Source organism: Zeus faber (assembly GCF_960531495.2).
Source record: "Zeus faber genome assembly, chromosome: 15".
In the NCBI taxonomy this organism is placed as follows: Eukaryota; Metazoa; Chordata; class Actinopteri; order Zeiformes; family Zeidae; genus Zeus; species Zeus faber.
The window spans coordinates 13,844,818-13,863,550 of NC_137194.1; the positions used below are offsets into that span (position 1 = coordinate 13,844,818).

At 44.8% G+C, this 18,733-nt stretch overlaps 2 protein-coding genes across 2 annotated transcripts in view; both read left to right on the forward strand.

Annotated features, from left to right (window-relative positions):
- LOC307241458 (rho-related GTP-binding protein RhoA-C-like) overlaps positions 1–854 on the forward strand; it is a 3,606-nt gene extending 2,752 nt beyond the window's left edge. The window contains exon 5 of the mRNA XM_080015566.1: positions 1–854. This exon is cut by the window's left edge and continues 771 nt beyond it. The gene's annotated coding sequence lies outside the window, so the exon portion shown is untranslated.
- A 652-nt stretch (positions 855–1,506) lies between these two features.
- rbm10 (RNA binding motif protein 10) lies at positions 1,507–16,927 on the forward strand. Its single transcript, XM_080015438.1, has 23 exons — positions 1,507–1,631; positions 2,852–2,930; positions 3,062–3,596; positions 5,999–6,160; positions 7,660–7,729; positions 9,666–9,739; positions 10,823–10,909; positions 11,120–11,180; positions 11,269–11,427; positions 11,680–11,840; positions 11,972–12,069; positions 12,348–12,435; positions 12,563–12,770; positions 12,862–12,962; positions 13,286–13,385; positions 13,477–13,568; positions 13,659–13,847; positions 14,239–14,427; positions 14,571–14,627; positions 14,722–14,916; positions 15,061–15,108; positions 15,863–15,924; positions 16,122–16,927. The coding sequence occupies exons 2-23, from the start codon at positions 2,914–2,916 to the stop codon at positions 16,210–16,212; spliced, it is 2,844 nt and encodes a 947-aa protein (XP_079871564.1). The 5' UTR covers positions 1,507–1,631; positions 2,852–2,913; the 3' UTR covers positions 16,213–16,927.
- The last annotated feature ends 1,806 nt before the right edge of the window (positions 16,928–18,733 follow it).

Sequence of the window (18,733 nt, forward strand, 5' to 3'; positions counted from 1 at the left end):
TGGTATCTTCAGGCCCATGTACTGACTCAGGCGCTTTGCAGGGGCCTAACCAAGATTGTATGAGAAGTTTTCCATATTGAATTAACTCACCTGATATACCTTGTGTGTATGTGTGAACGTCTGTTGGTTTGCACTCCATTACAGGTCTGCATGCAGTGAATGTGTGAATATTTGTATTTGTGATACTTTTTTCTGTGGTTATGTACTGTAGGCATGTAAAGGCCTTTGTGTCATCTAACCCCTGTCCCCATACCAAAGTTACCCCCGACAGCCACACTTTATGGTTCAAACGGGTAATGAAATCAACAGTTTCTCAGAGTGACATAAAATCTTTCACATACTTTACTGGAAGACATTGTACCATTATTAGAGGCACAATCAGTTTAATTATTTGTTCAGTTTTTAGGACCTTTTTTTGTGTATACAAGATATGCATTTGATTGTTTTAATCAGTGGGTTTAATCATGAGTTTTGTAGTTTGACGAGTTTTTGTTTTTTTTTCGCATAGAAGATGGTAGGCTTTCATACTCTAGTACCCTTTTATTTACTGTATGTCTTACAAGGCCTTGTACTGACATGCGTAAGATGTGTATTTTCAGTTTGCCTTTCACTCTACTCCCCTCGAACCCCCTTTATTCATTATTGTCTTATTGTACTATCCATTTTATTGTTGATGTTCTAATTTTTCTTAGTATATTTTAACCATTTTCTTTAATCCTGCTGTTATGATCAGCTTATGTCAGTTGAATGATAAAATTGTAACCATAGTATTGTATATTGTTAATTGAAGGTCAAGCTCGGGATGTACGGCTTGTGGAAGGTCCTGGGGGGCGGGGGGTGGTTGCAGGGGCCTTTTTTTTTTTTTTTATTTTGTTTTTTTTTTTGTACTGTGATATCTACGGATTTCTGGAGTTTTTCCAAATAAAGCTGGTATTAGGGTGCTCTGTTGTGCGTTTGTCCTCACCACACAGCCACCACAATCTCATGTTTAAGTGCATGTAAGCAAATCGTGCATAACTATTTGACCGCAATCCCCTACTCATTGATGTGTAAAGACACTTATACATCCGATGCCGTACTTTCTTAGCGTCCATAACTACAGGCTTTCTGGGTGGACTTTCATTTTTGATCAGAATCACTTTTTATTGTCATCAGCACAACAGAACAGTATGGAAGCAGGGCTTTCTAGAATTCTTATACCTAGTCAGCCACAACCTTGTAAAACAGCACAATAGTGACATATACGTGCATGTTGCATGGTGATGATAACAATGTTAATGCAAATCCGGTTACCGTCCCGATATTCAAAGCACGACGCAGAATTATGTTTGAGTGCCATGTTTAATCGGCCAATTCTCAAACATTTCGGGTTGACCTGTTTAGCGACGGACTGCACCCTGGCCAATCGGCGTCGTCGTGACAGTGTGCGCCGCTGCCGGAACCAATCAAATGGGAGCGATCGAGGCGTTGGCCCCGCCCACCCCGCCCCAGCAGCACTTGGCTGTAGCCATTTTACCCAGTTGCTTTTGAGGAAGAAAATGTGCATTCTCTATTGACCTTCTACGTGACAGTTTTTTTTTTTTTCTACCCCCCCTTTTCGAAAAGGAGGAGCTGCAGAGTACATGACACTGGTAAGCGGTCTCCCTGTTTCGAACGCGGTCCTCGTTCTCCAGCCGCTGTGCCTGCGGCGGTCGGCAGGGTTAAGCCGTGCGAGCTCAATGCTAACGTTTAGCAGGATAGCCAGCGTCAAAAGCGGTCAGGGATGGCCGCTCGTCGTGGGCAGAGCGACTCCTCTAAGTGTGTCGGTCGTTTGTGTCTCTGGTCGTCATTTTTTTTTTTTTTTTTTTTTTTCGGGGTTTGAATTGTTCTTATTATTTGTTTTCTTACTCGGGTTGAGTATAACGCACCTTTTAGGCCAGCACGGGGGGGCAGGGCATAGGTCCTCCATATTGAGTTTGGTTTATCATGCGGTGTCGTTTTTTTTTGCGCGTTACTCTTTTAGATCCGCGTTAACCGAGTTCCTGTGTCTAAAGTTCCATCGATACAACACCCGTCTAGCACAGCGACGGCAAGAGAGAATGGTCGGAGGTAGAAGTGGCCATGTTAGAAACACACACACACACACACACACACACACACACACACACACACACACGCGCGCGCAAAAAAAGGGGGAGAGACCTCGACCTCTTTGGGACCCGACCTGTCGTGGGAGGTCGGGAGCCAAGCGCTGCGGACCCGGCGCGTTTCGACTTCCCGAGCGGCTCGTTCAAAAGGACCCGCTCGTTCGTATCCGACCACTCGCAAGCCCGCTCGGCGTTTAACCAAACACCCGACGTGTGAGCCGCCTGGTGTGCGCCTCCAGGGAGCGACGGCCCCCCCGCCGCCGCCGAATTGAACGACGTGCGGGGGCAGTGCGGTTTGGACGGACGGACGGACGGACCGGTGCATCTCAGCCGGTGGCGCGGTCGTAGGGTCCGCGCTGAGGTTGGTTACCTGCGTCTCCCGAACGCTCGCCTCCCACGTCACGCGTTGCAGCGCTACCCAGGTGACTGCAGCCCTTTTTGTTGTTGTTGTTGTTGCTGCGTGACGTTCTATGGCTTCACTACCGCAGCGGTCAGCTTTGTTTTTGTTTTGTTATTTTTAAGTTTGCATTGGGCCATGCACACATCGTCCCCGCTCAGGGATCGCCATATTTGTGTGCGCCATGTCTGCGCTGAAGGGAACTGTATGCAGCGGTTATAAGAACTCGTCAATGTAATCCGTGTCAGTAATGTGACTCCAAGAATATTGATTTCCTGAATTTGAGCTCTGGGGATTAATAAATATCTCATCTTATCTTACATCTCAGATTCCGTCACCAAGTTACGGAAGGCCAGACTTTAAACTACAAATATTGTCTTTGGACCCAGTATGGACTATGAAAGAAGGTCAGTTCACGCCATCTATCAATCGTGGTTCTGCACATGCCATCTCCCTGTGTAGTTTGTCTCGAAGCAGCATTATGACAAATAAACCTCTTGAATCTTGTCTTTTTTTCTTTCTTGTTGCTTATGCTAAGGGGTGGGCGTGGTGACCGCATGGGTCGCTACGGCAACACCCCCAACGACCACAACTTTCGCGACATGGACTACCGCGGCTGTGGACAAGATGAGGAGACGGCGGGGAAAAGATATGACGTCAGAGACAAGGGTAACCGACAGTACGGGCGCGACGAGCAACCTGTGGGCGGCTGTGACTTCTCCCCCGGTCGGCTCCAGGACCACCCAGGGTTTAACCAGAGAGGGGAGGCGGGGCACGATGCCTCTGCGCCCCCGTGCCCTGGTCGCCTGCAGCCTCAGCCAGATCTAGCCTTCCCCAGGAACCACAGGGAGGAGGAAGGATCCAGGCTGGACTTTGAGCCGTTTAGGACTGGGCCCCAGGAAAAGGGGCGAGGGAAAGCTGTCAGAGGCTTCCTGGAGAGCAGCGCTCCTCTCTTGGGGAACAGAGAGAGCGACTGGGGCTGTGACGGCGGAGCGCCCTCCGAACACCTAGAATATAATGCAGCACGGAACAGAGAAGAGGACAGGTTTCCCCGGGGACTAGGGAAAAGGAGGGTAAGCTCAATTTAGTAAACATTTGTCTTTTTCCCATCCAAAGATGCACATTTTACATTGACGTATTTAGGGATGGATTAATGCCACTTCTCTGTACTGATTCTGATGCCAGCTGAAACTACTCTAGCTATCTAGCTATCTATCTAGCTATCTATCAATCTATAACCACTCCCCTCCTTTCACTCAACATCCACTGATAGGCAGGGGTACTCTATTATCCACCGAGGTGTAACGCTGCATTGTGAGGTAAAATGGGAAGTAGGAGAGTTAGAATGAAGCACAAAAATGTGACCGTAAAGTTAACCTATAAAACGTGAGATGCACCCATCAATCGGCCCGGTGACCGGAATTGGTCGGTTTTCATCGGCTGATCAGTGTCAGATACATTTTCACATTCTGTGCCGATCAAATTTACAGCCCGATAATGTGCTCATGTACTGAACTTAAAATTGCTCAAACTCAAACCCGATACAATGTGATGTAACATAGTTGGGTATTTGACGCTCAAAAAAGAGAACCAATGAAGTAAAATGTCGGCTGTTTGGGGGTACTTCAAGGTACAGAAAAAAGATTAGATAAATGATTTATTGATGGCCTGACAACACTACAAAATTGTGCGATCTCCGTTTCTATCGCTGTCACAGCAGAGCTCCGCTTCACTTCACTTCCAGTAAACGAGAGTGAGAAGAGTCAGCCTTTCATTATTTTTGTAATGATTGCAATTTATTTTGAAAGTACCGTATAAATGTAGATTTGCACTTAAAGTGAAGGAGACTTTCATTTGAAATTTGAACAGGACATTTCCATGTTAGTTATGTTTTGGCTCCTACTAAAACCCAGTGATAGTTACAGGTTGAATTATACTGAAACTTGGTGATTTTATTGGAACTCAGTGACAGTTTCATGTTCTATTATTGTTCCACAGTGAATAATTAACAGTAAAAAGTAAAAATCTGCAATCTAACTCTTGTGGTAACTGAAAATTGCAGTGTAGTCCGTCTGTGCAGCTGTCCAATCACGTGGGTGTGATCCGATCACGGGATGTATTTGTCATTGACGTACAGCAGATCGGAATCTGCAGGTCACACACACAAAAAATTTGAAATAGGAATCTGCCAAGAAACTTGCAATCGTTAAATATCTAGTCGGTAAACATGTTCGGTAACTTTATGAGATGATGGGGTATATCTATCATATCATATATCCTAATTATATGAATTTGTTCTCTGTATATAGTTAGCCGTAGTATCTCGCATACGATGTGATTAGCCTCGTTACGAGACAATTACGGTGTGAATAACTGATGGAGTCATTTAGCTGCAGTAACTCAGACAACCCCCGGAGACTCCCTGTTACACTGTTGTGGTACTCCAAATACTTTCCCAAGGCCGGCAGATCTGCTTTACCATCGTCTTGAGACTTGGGTGTATTCACACCTAGCTTGCTCGGAGCATCTGCGAAACCTGGAGCACACTGGATGGTTTCCTATCATCATCCATCACACAGAGTTCTGTGACATCTTGTGTCTCTGTCCCTGTACTGAGCCCTGCTCCGCAGCTCAGCTCCCCCAAGTCCCGGTGCGTCTCCTGCATGCTCTCCTCGTACGTGGGCCGGTACTTCACCTCGTCGTCGGAAGGCAGACCCTGGGGAGCGAAGTCCTTGATGCCGCTGGGCTCCAGCAGGGAGTCCCGGGACGCAGCCGTGGACGTGTGGCCCGGGGAAGAGAGGCGGCTCGTCCACAGGGCGACCGCGGTGGTTTGGGTTCCGGCCGCCGACAGATGCCCCCGCTGGACGACGCAGCCCGTGGCGCAGAGCAGCAGCACGATGAGGATCCCCGACAGCTTCCTCCTCGCCCGGCCCATGTTGTCGAAGACGGCTCGGATGGGGAGCGTGCAGCATCGTGGCGGCGGGCAGCGCCGCCGGCCGTCCCCTCGCCGGAGCTCCATGAAGCTCTGCAGAGCCTGACACTACGAAATCGGACAAATCGCCACGGAAAAATTCTGACCAATCACAAAACCATTTGTTTACAAGTATTGGGCCGCTGTAAAGCGTTGCGGAACATATTATTCCCTGAATTGGAACAAAGAAAATGAATTACAGGTCTGAATACGCCCTGAATAGCTTTATCAATCCATCACTTTTACGGAACAGGATGGATGTAGGATGTAATTTGGAGGTCGAGAGGATATAATAGTTTTCCCAATTAATTCTATGGTCTTTAATATCTGACATGTTTGATAAATATCTTGATGTCTGAAGTTTTTGTTCTGGGCTTCTCCAATATTATTATTATTATTATTATTATTTTTTTTTTATCCGACAGTCATACCCGTAATGTGTCGGCACATCCATAACTGTCAGTATGCTCAGCTCATCTGTCTCTCTCTGTCCTCTGTTGGTAGAGTTTTCCAGGCGGGGCAGAGGAACGAGGAGGTGCGGGTCCAGACGTCTTCGACGAGTTTGACCAGCGGGACCAGGACTACAGAGCAGACATGGACCTGAACCAGAGGCCCAGCAACATCATCATGCTTCGTATGTTGCCGCCAAGCGTCACCGCCAATGAGGTGCGTGTGTGTATCTGCACTAAGAGTCATGTTATTGTGATCATGTGATATTTCTGACCAAATTACTGATACTGTATTATCCACGGCGTGGCGTGACACTGGGTTATGAGCTAAAATGGGAAGTGGGGGAGTAATAATCGAGCACAAAAAATGTGACCGTAACGTTAACATATAAACCGTGAGGTGCACCGGTGACCACAATTACTCATTAAAAAAAATTCTCTAATACTCAGAGCCGATACCAACGTAATGTAATGAAGTTAACGCTTAAAAATGAGCACGAAAGAGCTATCGGCTGGAGATGGTTCCAGGAAAACTAAGAATATTCGATAAATAATTTATCTATCGGCTGAAAATATTCCAAAATTGTGCAGGCCGCGTGCATATGGATCACTACCTAATGATTGCAATTTTTTTTTAATTGGCAAGTACCATATACATGTACATATAATAGAAAAGTATATTTGTGGGTTTAATCTGAAGTTTGAACTGGATATTTCCATGTAAGTTATATGTTGTGTCCTACTATAAGTTAGTTGATAAACTACTTGTTTCATTGTACTGGAACTTGGTGACAATTTTATGTTGTATTTCATTTTATTGGAACTCAGTCATGTTCTATTATTGTTCCATAGCGAATAATGACCAATAAGTTCATGTTCAAGAGATTATTTGTCACATACATATACATACGGTCATGCATATATGCAGTGAAATGTCATGACACCCGGTGATTACTAAACAGTGTCAATCAGCAATCTCACTGTGGTGGTAACTGAAATTTGCAGTGTAGTCTGTATGTGCAGCTGAGTGTGATCAGATCACATGATGTAGTTGTCACTGACGTACAGCAGATATACCCAATGAGACCAAATTCTAAGAAAATTGCATTTCTCCAATCACGGATATCGCCTCAAAGTTATCGGACGACAGTGTCAAAGATATTTAATAGTCAATGTTTTATTATGAACATACAATTGAATGAATCGGCCAGAATCTTAAATCTGCCAAGAAGATTGCAATCGGTGCATCTCTAGTTGGTCAACATGTTCAACTTTACGAGTTAAAATTTACGAAATGCATCAACTTTAGGAGATGATGCATTTCAATGGTTGTATCCCAATATATGAATGTGTACACTGTATATAGTTGGCTGTAGAATCTCGTATACAATGTGATGAGCCTCGTTACCAGACGTCTACGGTGTGAATAACTGATGGAGTCAATTTAGCTGCAGTGACTGAAACACCACGGGGACTCCCTGTTACACTGCTGTGGCACTCCAAATGTCTTCCCAAGGTCGGCAGATCTGTTGTTAATGTGGATATGATGACCAAGCGGTTGGAGGCGTTCCCTGTCATGCGATGACCGATACGATTTCCCAGCGTTACTCCAGCCCATGCTCTTGTGTATTTGTTTCCATTTCTTTCCACGTCGTGCCTACGCATGGGTTTGTGTTGCTGCCATTTAAATGCCCCCCCCTGTGCTCGTTTCGTTAGATCCGCGCCCAGCTTCTGGAACAAGGAATCCAGCCGAGGGAGGTTCGCCTCATGAGGAACAAGTCTTCAGGTGAGAACTTGTCAGCGGCCCCTATTTTATTTCTTTATTTTATTTTTGTAGAGCGGTTCTATATATTTGTACTTTTTTCGTCCTGTTTTTCTTTATCACTCATCTTTCATTACCAGACTATTTCTGGCATCCTTTCTCTTTCTCTGCTCGGCCTCTCTCTGTAATTCATCATGAAACATGCTGGCTCATCCCCGCCCCCCTCTCTTTCTTTAACCATCACCCTGTTTTCCCTCACGCTACGGCAGTGAGGTTGAGCTCTGTATTAGCAGCGAGAGGAAAGAAAATAAAGGACGCATATATCGCGTATATCTTTGGCCTGTGTGTAAAATCCTCCCTTTCCGCTTTTGCGCCGCCTCTTCGTTGTAACGCCGCGAGTATGCATCGACGCGAGGCCCGGCGTCCACAATGTCCCTCCGCCCGGACTGCAGCGCGTGGATCCAGCCACGCCCCTCCATAAGCTTGAGGTCTTCTCTCCATGGCTTTCATGTACACACTCCCCCCTTCTCCCCTCTTCATTCTCTTCACACCCGTTTTAATCCTCCGCCTCTTCATCCTTCATACCTCTTTGAGGGAATGAATGTCAGACTGTAGGATCTATACTCACAGACTAACGTTGTCAGTCGAGTATGATGGCAGAAGCAGAGACTGGGGTTGTTTATTTTTTAATTTTTATGCCTTTTTTTTTTTTTTTTTTTCCCTTGTGTCTTCTACCTCTGCGCTCATTGGCGAGGGTTTGAATGCCGACGTTGATGTGTTTTGTAAACTTCTGATGCGGATGCAGAGTTTTTCTCAGGTCTATCTCTCGCACCTGCTAAGACTGGTTTCCACACCCACATTCCCCAGCGCACCTCTCTATCTTCCTTCATGGGCCGTCTTGAGTTTGAGCCCGTTTACTAGTCGGCACAAACGTTCAGATCGACTTTAAATCACACCTGGGCTTTTCCCTGATGGAATCACATTTTTAGATTTGTAATCGAATTTACTTTTTGTGACTTGGGGAATTTGACAGATGGTCAGAAACCTACTTTAATTGATCTCCTGGTCCCATTGACTTTTTTTTTTTTTTTTTTTTTTTTTTTGTTGTTTGCCAAAGTTTATTAATTCCATTTTGAAAAGGCTTTAACACAGAAGATATGGCAGAACTAAGTACCTTTTGACAAAAGTTTGTATGTGTGACCAGGAGAAATTCTTTCTGCACGTTTTCTCCCCATATCGCTCAAATCTAAAAATGTGAGCCATAACACTTGTGTGCTGACTATTATAAAGGATAAAACTCAATTTGACATGGTCCTTTACATAAAGTGGCATAGTAACATTACCAAATTCCATTTTATATTGTACAGTTGTTGTTTTTATTTTTTTTTTATTTGTTTTTATATATATAAAAAAAAAAAAAGAGTAACTCAAATCACACCATTTTGTTGTATTTTCCAGGATGGGTAGTGAATTGGATGGTTAGCGGACGGGGCATCTTGAAGTTGTTTTTATAATTTCAAGCTCAAACACTCAAATCTTCGTGTGCGTGTGCGTGTGCGTGTGTGTGTGTGTGTGTGTGTGTGTGTGTGTGTGTGTGTGTGTGTGTGTGTGTGTGTGTGTGTGTGTGTGTGTGTGTGTGTGTGTGTGTGTGTGTGTGTGTGTGTGTGTGTGTGTTCATTTTCCATGGCTAACAACTCAGACCCAAAATGATGAGTTGGTACAATCTTCCCTTTCTCTATCCCTTCACCTGACCCTGTTGAAATACTGAATCATTGCGTCCTCCCACCCTGGGTGAAACACGTAATGGTGTGTTATTTCCAGGGATAGAGGAAGCACTGGTATGTTTTAGCGGTGCCGATACAGGGTCTCTCTCTCTCTGTATATGAAGCACTAACCCCTCACTGCGTTGTTGTTATGTTGTTGTTGTTGTTCGGTTACCATGGCGCTGGGCGGTGTCCAGGTCAGAGCCGAGGATTCGCCTTCATCGAGTTTAATCTCATACAGGAGGCCAGCCGCTGGATGGAGACCAACCAGGTCACTCTGCCTCACACAGACACACCTACACACACACACACACACTCGTATCTGTAAACATGGACCCCACATAAGCACAAGCCTTGCTCCATCATGTGCAAACCAAATAAGCCGATATGACACAATGCACACAGAGGTGGAGATTCACTTTTGTGACGGAGGTAGGTGGGGTTTCATACTACTTGGGAAATGGTTTGCTTTTCCTTTATACAAACATACATGCTTAGGTCACATCAGGCTGGCACATCTGTAACCCTGACCCCTGTCAAGGGGGCTGAGGGCAGAGTTTACACAATTGGGACCCTCCCAACCCCACGCTCTGCTTTCTTTCTTTCTCTCTTTCCTTTTCTTTCCTTCTTTCTTCCACTCTTTCTTCTACTCCTTCTTCCACTCTTTCTTTCTTCCACTCTTTCTTTCTTCCACTCTTTCTTTCTTTCTTTCTTTCTTCCACTCTTTCTTTCTTCCACTTTCTTTTTTTCTTTCTTCCACTCTTTCTTTTTTTCTTCCACTCTTTCTCTCTTTCTTTCCTTCTTTCTTTCTTTCTTTCCTTCTGCAAAGAGTCTCCCCCCGAGAGACTCTTTGCAATGCCACACCTCAGTTAGTTGGACAGCAAGAATATGTCACAGCGTGTTTACACCGAGTCACTTATTTTTCTGTTGTTAAACCTTGTCATATCTGGATCATCAGCCATTACATCCATGAGAGCTTTTGTGTACATGGGGGATGGAGCTGCTGAGAGGGGTGTGGGGGGGGTGGGATCGCAGAGCTTTGCAACGATTTCCCCTTAAGGGGGGGGGGCTTGACACGATTGGACAAAGTACGTCCTATCCTTTACAAAATGGGACAACCACGCAGCACACATACACCACCTCAGTCCGTCCCAATTTCCCTAAAGCTGAAGGTTGCAATTCTCTTGTGTCCTCTTTCTTTCAATCTCTCTCTCTCGCTCTCTCTCTCGCTCCCCCTCTCCTTTCATTCTCTCATCTCTAGTGAGATGAGGCCTCTCTACCATGTGTGGCCTAATTATTGTTGATAATCATTCTTTGCCTCCCTGCCCCCTCCCTGTCTTTCCTTCTCTTTCAGAGAGTGTTGTCAATTCTGGGACAGAGAGTGTCCATGCACTACAGCGACCCGAAACCTCGTGCCAATGAGGACTGGCTCTGCAACAAGGTTGTGTGTGTGTGTGTGTGTGTGTGTGTGTGTGTGTGTGTGTGTGTGTGTGTGTGTGTGTGTGTGTGTGTGTGTGTGTGTGTGTGTGTGTGTGTGTGTGTGTGTGTGTGTGTGTGTGTGTGTGTGTGTGTGAGCTAATGTGTAGCAGCAAAAACATTCCGTAATCATGATGAGTCACACAGTGAACATGGCATTTTAAATTTACAACAGTGTGGTGTGCAGAACTTCAAAAGAAGAGAGAAGTGCTTCAAATGCAACTTGCCCAAATCTGGTAATTTTTTGATTTTGGTCCAATGCTTGATGATGCAACCTGCTGATAGTCTACATTGTTTCACTATCGGCCTGCTGTCTCTCCTCAGAGTCCGAGCTGAAGTTGCCCCAGCTGCATCGGGATCTGTCTTTGGGGCTTCAGAAAGACGGGGTCCAAGGCCTGCTGCCACTCCCAGTACCGTACCATTCCTCTGCTCCCACTGTGAGCACTGGGCAAACTGCACAGCAGGCTGATGTGGCCAACGACAGTAAGCCTCTGTCCACATGTTGTCATTGTTTTCCCCTTTTATAAGCACTTCTTCTCCGGTGGCTTTGATAAATTAGCACGTAAGACAGTCTCTTTAGGGGTGGAACAATATGTCGTGGCAACAATATTTTGCAAAACAAAAACTTGACTATTATCTAGTTTGTAGCTCAAAATCCAGTTGCAATAACAAAATGTATTCATTTTGAACCGTGCATTGTAGCCCTAACCTTCTCCCATACTCTTGATACGCCAGCTCTGATCCTGAGGAACCTCGGCCCGCACACCTCAGTGGAGGCCATCTTGTCTGCGTTGGCTCCGTTTGCAACTCTGTCGCCCTCCAACATTCGCCTGATCAAGGACAAGCACACGCACCTCAACAGGGGCTTTGCCTTCCTCCAGCTCTCCACCATAGTGGTGAGTAGCGCAATCAACCAGCACGAGACCATGTTCAAAGGCCCTTTTATAAGTTTTAATAACTTTTTATAATACGTAAATACCCAGTTGCCCAGATGCTTTTCATCACAGACAAATATGTTTCGCTTCAGGAGGCGTCTCAGTTGCTCCAGATCCTACAGGCGCTCCAGCCGGCGCTCTCCATCGATGGGAAGTCCATCGCTGTGGAGTTTGCCAAGGGCTCCAAACGGTAAAGACTCATATGCCCAGACCTGCTTGTGGGAAGGGTACTGCACATTTATTAAATAGTACAAAGCAAAGGATCATAATCTGGCAAAAGATAAGACAGATGGATGGATGGGGGACAGGGATTCAGGGCTTGATTTAAGCGTGGCCTGGCATGGCCTGTGAAGCAGTTTCACCAGCCTAAAAACAGATTGTTTGGTGTCGCATCAAAAGTATACAAAACCATTCATAGTTTTTTTTTTTTTTTTTTTTTTTTCGTTTTTTTTCTCTCCCCCTTCTCAGGGATGTATTTCTGACAGACGGCAGCAGGGTAAGTGCTGCTACGGTTGCCAGCACTGCCATAGCTGCTGCCCAGTGGGCCGTCACTCAGGTAACTTGCTTTATACCTATCTAAGCACCAAGAAAGGGGGGGGGGGGGAATACTTAAGTATTTTGTTCCACTTTTGTTTTTACCTTGCTTTAATGTCTTCTAACATATCATCCTCTGCCTTTCTCAGACGGCTCAGAATGGATCAGATGGAGGCCAGGATGTCGATACAGCAATATACCAGCAGGGGGCAGCAGTAACCTACAGCCAGGATGGCCAGGACTACTCAGCTGCTGACAGAACGCCCGTCAAGGGCGTGGCGGGCCCCGCCGCAGGTTCAGCCGCGCCCGCCACAGGAGCCGGCCTCATGGGAGCATACACTGGATTATCAGCTCCAGGTAGAAAAAGCACAACAAACACAGGAACACGGAACACGGAACACAGTATAGAAAATCAGGATAAAAGGTTCTAAAAGATGTGTGTCTTCAGCGGTGCTCTCATTGGAGGCCGCGACGTCTGGAATCGGAGCCGTGCCGACAGCCGCTCAAACTCCTCTGGTCACCACAGCGGGAGTCACGCAGAACACTCAGGTACGGTCTTTGTCTTTCCATCCTTCCATTTGCTGGCCTTGACTAAACGCACCCACCCCTAAACGTAACCCTCCTTAATGCTGTACCGACTGTGCTGTAGCCCAGACTAAATGGCTCAATGTTCAGCCCAATTAACATTGACTCAATTATAAAACTCTAAAACCACAACTGTCAGTTGTTACTAAGAATTAACATTGAGTCAACTTATGGTTAGTTTATACTGGGTATTGATTTTGGACGATCCAAGTGAAGACTAGCCACGTTATCTTCCCCTTGATCTCCTCTTTCCCCCTCTCGCTGCTATCTTTTCTTTTCTCTCTCAGGCCCCGGCGTCTCAGCAAGTGGAGATCGTGGGTAAACCTCAGCCGGCTGCTCCCAGCCACCCTGCCACGCCCGGCACCGAACACGAGCTCCAGCAATACCGTACGTAGCGGGCGTTTGAGTTTTGAGTGTGTCCTGCTTTGCGCACGTGTCTGAGATACTGGAGCTGACCTTGCCGTCTCTCTGCTTGCAGCGGTGCCAGACGTGTCCACGTACCAGTACGACGAGAGCTCCGGGTATTACTACGATCCGTTGACCGGGCTCTACTATGACCCCAACTCCCAGGTAAAAGCCCGCCAGGCTTTTTACAAGGAATCACAATCCTCTATAGATTCCTGAAGCTCACACCGTGTCCTCTGTCTCTGTTTCCTGTAGTACTACTACAACTCCCACTCGCAGCAATACATGTACTGGGACGGAGACAAACAAACGTACGTTCCCGCGGCAACTCAGACGAGCGCCGAGACGTCGGGGGCCCCCGGAGAGACCCCCGGGACCTCGGACGCGCTCTCCTCCTCGAGCAAAGAGAAAAAGGACAAGCCGAAGAACAAAACTGCTCAACAGGTGAGGCAGTACAGTCACATTAAGATAAAAAAACACAGTATTAAAACAGGGAGGGGGTGATGTTATTGTTTTCCATGCTTTAACATAGCATGTAATGTCAACAGCTTTGTTTGTCTTAGTTGAGCTTGTTTGATGGTGGAAATGCCATCAAATGCTTTCATTTGTGTTTCTGTTCTCAGTAATCAAATCATGGTATGGCTCGAACTCAATGCACTGCGTTTATAACAAAACAAAACATTTTCGAGGGGGTAAAATTTGTGTAAATTAAAACAATTACGGGTATCTTCACGTCACACGTTAAACATTTGCCATATGAATCTCCCACTCGCATATGACGCTGGATGCAGCCGCGACCGCTCCGAAACCGTATCCGTGTGCTTTGCGTCGACAGATAGCCAAGGATATGGAGCGCTGGGCTAAGAGTCTGAACCGGCAGAAGGAGAACGTGCGCTCCGTCTCCTCCTCCCCCGCCGCCAGCTCCGCAGCGCCGCCTCCCGGGTTCGCCAGGGCACCCGGTCGCCAGGACGACCGCAGAGAGTCTGCCAGCGCAGACGCCGGCTATGCCGTGCTGGAGAAAAAGGTTTGATGCTTTTCCCACACGTCCAGACTGGAGCCGGCTTGGGGAGACTGAGAAACTAACCCTCTATGAGCATAAAAAGTGTATTTTGTATATATATTTTTTTTATATATATATATTTTAAAGTAATATATTCTGTCCTGTAGGGGGCGCTGTCTGAACGGCCTCAGATATTCCTTGATCAAATCAGACACGCAGCGGAGGTAAGGGCTACAGCTCAGGTGATACCAATGTTCTGAGTCTCCTTCCTCGTCGCCGATCTTTAACTTTTTTTCCTTTTCTTTTTCTTTTTTTAAGCATTCTCCCCCTCAGCAGCAGGGTCTTGTCCCGGCCTACAGCGGTGAGACTGACAGCGACGAGGAGGGAGGCGAGAAAGACGAGAAGGAGGGCAGAATGACCGACTGGGTGAAGTTGGCCTGTCTCCTGTGTCGGAGGCAGTTCCCGAGCAAAGAGGCTCTGATCAGGCACCAGCAGCTCTCTGAGCTACACAAGGTGACGGCACGATGGCGTCCCCCTCAATTGATATAAATTGTATTAATATAGGATCCATTTGATAGGTCGGCTATTTCCAACTGGGTTTCGACACTTCTGTCTGCACCCCTGAACTAAAACGTCTTTATCTGTGTCCCACTGTAGCAAAACCTCGAACAAAGAAGAATGCAGCAGGAAGCAATAGGCAAAGAGGTTGGTCGGTTCGATCACCGTTGTATTTCAATTGCATTCCTGGTTCATGTCTTGAACTCGAACATTGCCACAACTGTTAATCATTTGCATTGGTCCAGGGTCTAAAAAACAACGCCCGTTCACTGGCTGAGGCCAATTATGGTGTGAATGTAAACAAACGTGTGTTTCTAGTACCAATAGTCGTCTTCAGTTGTGTGGAATGCTTTTATGCTGACTGCACACTTAATGACACTTAGAAGCAATTTTCACTCTCGACTAGGATTCCTCAACAATGCTCTATATGCAAAATGTGGAGCAAAGCGAGTTGCTAAATACACACGTATACAAATCCTTTGTCTCCAAATGTTTGGAGACATTTACAGTCATGGCTGAGAATATCGACAGCCCTGAAAATTTTTTGAAATTAAAGCATATTTTGGTGTCCACAATGTTTCTATGGTTTGCAAAGTTACAAACAAGCTGAAAAGATTCCTGAACCCACTTGGTGTATATAAAAGAAAGGCCCTGTGTACGCCCGGCATTAGAACGTGTCTCCACACGCATCTCGAGTCACCCCTTGTGATCCGATCTTACCTCTTACCTACCTGAAATTACACATACTGTAGCTGTGTGCTGAGAATGATGAAAAATGTGAGAACCAAACTGTGATTCATATTTATCCTGGAAGTTTGAAACCCGGCAAGACATCAGTGATCGTTGTAGGATTATAATCGCACCGTCGACCTTATCCTATTCTCACTGCTGTTGTTTTTAGCGACTGAGAATTGCGGACAGACCCGAGCCACCGGATCCTAAGAAGAGGAAGTTCAGTCCTGTGTAAGTGCCCGTGGAGCCGCACGCTATCGCAATTGTTTCCATGTTACTTCTTTTGGGTTACCTCAGGGCTATGCTTTTGGGTTTCCCGGTTCGCTGTTAATTCAGGGTAACATTTTCCATAGATAAACATAAGTCGTACCAGACATGTGTGCATTTTTTCTTTTATAATTGGGCTTATGTTTTTCCTCTCCCTGCAGTGATGGGGTGACAGCCAGCAGTCTGGGAGCTCGGATGCTGCAGGGAGGTGTGAAGAAAGGGCTTCTGTTACGCAACATGCAGATGGAGTGAGAGAACCCCCTGGGACAGAGTTCTACCTGCAGCACCGCCATTCATCACCTAGACCGCCGTCAAACAAAATGATTCGAGTAATTTGGGCGAGTTGGAACTTGTCTCAGTTCTAAACCTTGGATCAAGTGAACTGATCATGTAGCAGGGGGCGTTGGGAAGGATATTGCACAGAATGCACCTTTTTTTTTTTTTTTTTTTTTTTTTTTTTCCCCCAGTTTAAACCAATGTTGTTTTTGAGCCCAATCGCTTCACGGATTGTGTATAATAAGACTTTACATGGACGTCAAAGTTTCTGTTGATAAATCAAAGAGTCATTTTAGATACTCATAACAGCAGAGGTCTTTGTTAAATTACTGTCTATGCACCGTAAGATGTACTTAATGCTCCATAACTTTATGAATATGCCTTGTCATTCAGTGAATGACTCTTCTGGACATAATCAATTCTGTGTAAATTACAAATGAACACTTTTTTTTTTCTACCCCCGCACTCTTCAACAGAGAAAGCGAAGACTACATCTTCCTTTTTTGAATGAGACATAATCACACTAACAATAGTGTGTGGATGAAAGTGTCTATAATATTGTGATATTTGTGAATGCACAATGTATCAATATTTCTTCTGAAAGAAGATATTTGTATTTTAGCATATGAAGATTAATGTGATTGTGATTTATCAAATTCATGTATTAAACAAAAAAAACCAACTGTCATAACATACACCTCATATTGATTGATATCCTGCAGGAGAAACAGTAAACGATAGTGAACAGAACAGATTTTTTTTTAATATATATATATTTAAAAAAGTGCTCCGAAAGAGGAAGCGCTGGCCAGCTGTCGCGGGACATCGGAATGAAATATCTTCTACTATTTTTCTACTGTTAATGTATAACTATCATTACGATGTTTTACAATAACTCTGTTGCGGAGTGAACCATGGAGTTCAAATGTTACTCCAGGAGTCCCTTGAAAGGAGCCCACCTTATTTTACCCATCAGGAGAAACTTGTGAGTTTGGTGTGGAATCTAAGAATGAAAGCATTTTGAAATATCAAATGGGATGAATGTGTAGTAAACCTTGGCTGGGAATAAAGGAACTCTTTCCACGTGTAGCCTGTGAATTTTCCATGGGGTTATGAGATGTTTCCTGCAGGCGTCCCCCACACTCATCTCTGCCTTGGGACACCCCTTTCCCTGAAACATTTAAATTAAAGAGAACATATTTGTATCTCTTTTATCTGCCAACTATAAACTGCTGTTTTAACATTAGCCTTTAAACTGATAAAAAAAAAAACTTAAAAGTGGCAAACATCACAACAAAAACACTGTTAGTGCAGTTGAGTGAATATATTTTATGGTGGAAAAAAAAACATTAAAAAAAAGAATATATAAAATAAATGAATGTATAAAATATTTCTGTGGACCAGCTGCAATTCCTTTGAAGACCCCTAGGGGGTGCCCAGGTTGGGCTTTGCCGTTTCTATGGTGACGGAGCAAACCAAGCCGAGCTGTTAGCGCGCTGTTAAACTGCCCGCTGCTTCCTTCAAAACTTGGGTAAGTTAACCAGGTATTATAGTTTGAAATTCAAACTCCAACTTAACCTTCATAATTTGCACAATGCGTGCATTGTACTCTGTCTAATTTAATCTAATCGATGTGTTTTATGCACATTATCTCCATACTCTCTTTATTCACATGCCCTTTCTGCACACACAAATGGCCAATTCTTTATACAATACTCTATTCACTTCTATTTTGTATCCCCACTTTGTATTATCTTTTTAAGTCTTATTTTGTTTTTAATTTATGTTATTCTATTCACTAACTGCATTACGTTTTAGGAATCAGTTAGTTAGCTAGGAATTAGGTTAGCTGTTATGTTGGGTTTCGAAGCTATTGTGCATAATCTCCGGGTGCGTTGCAAAGACATTTGACTGCATACGCGTATGAAAGTATGTATATGTATGTAACAAATAACCCCCTTGAATCTTGAAATGTCAATATACTACTAATAATACTATCCATTCAATGGCTCCCTCTCTCCACTTGTAGACTCATTATCCTCCTTACTCTTCGCTATTTAATCTGTCTATTCTTTGTCTGTCTGTGTATATATTGTATTATGTTGGATGTATATACACATATATATACTGTATATATACAAGTATAAGTTTATTCCTATCCAAATACAAGTAAACTTCTCTTGGCTATATACTGTATATCATATGTGATGATAGATAGATATTTAAATATAACAATATACAGATAAAGCTGTCTATATCAGTATCACACAATTTCACCCAGAATTTTTGAGTTACTATTACTATTATTATTATTATTATTATTATTATTATGAGTCCATCCCATAGGGATGTTATTGTTATTGTTCGGATTGTTATCATTTTCCATCTCCTTGGCACTTTTCGGGCTAAAGGTGTCTGGAACAGGATGACTGCCGCAGCTACGGTCACGGTTGAGGTGTTGTTAGAACCGGGGCGTCGCGGACATCTCGTGCTCATC

What these genes read in the sequence shown, in the direction of transcription:
- rbm10 (XM_080015438.1), top strand. An exon ending in ATGCAACTTGCCCAAATCTG is followed by an intron (nt 11,181 to 11,268) that starts GTAATTTTTTGA and finishes GTCTCTCCTCAG; the next exon opens with AGTCCGAGCTGAAGTTGCCC. An exon ending in AAATCAGACACGCAGCGGAG is followed by an intron (nt 14,628 to 14,721) that starts GTAAGGGCTACA and finishes TCTTTTTTTAAG; the next exon opens with CATTCTCCCCCTCAGCAGCA.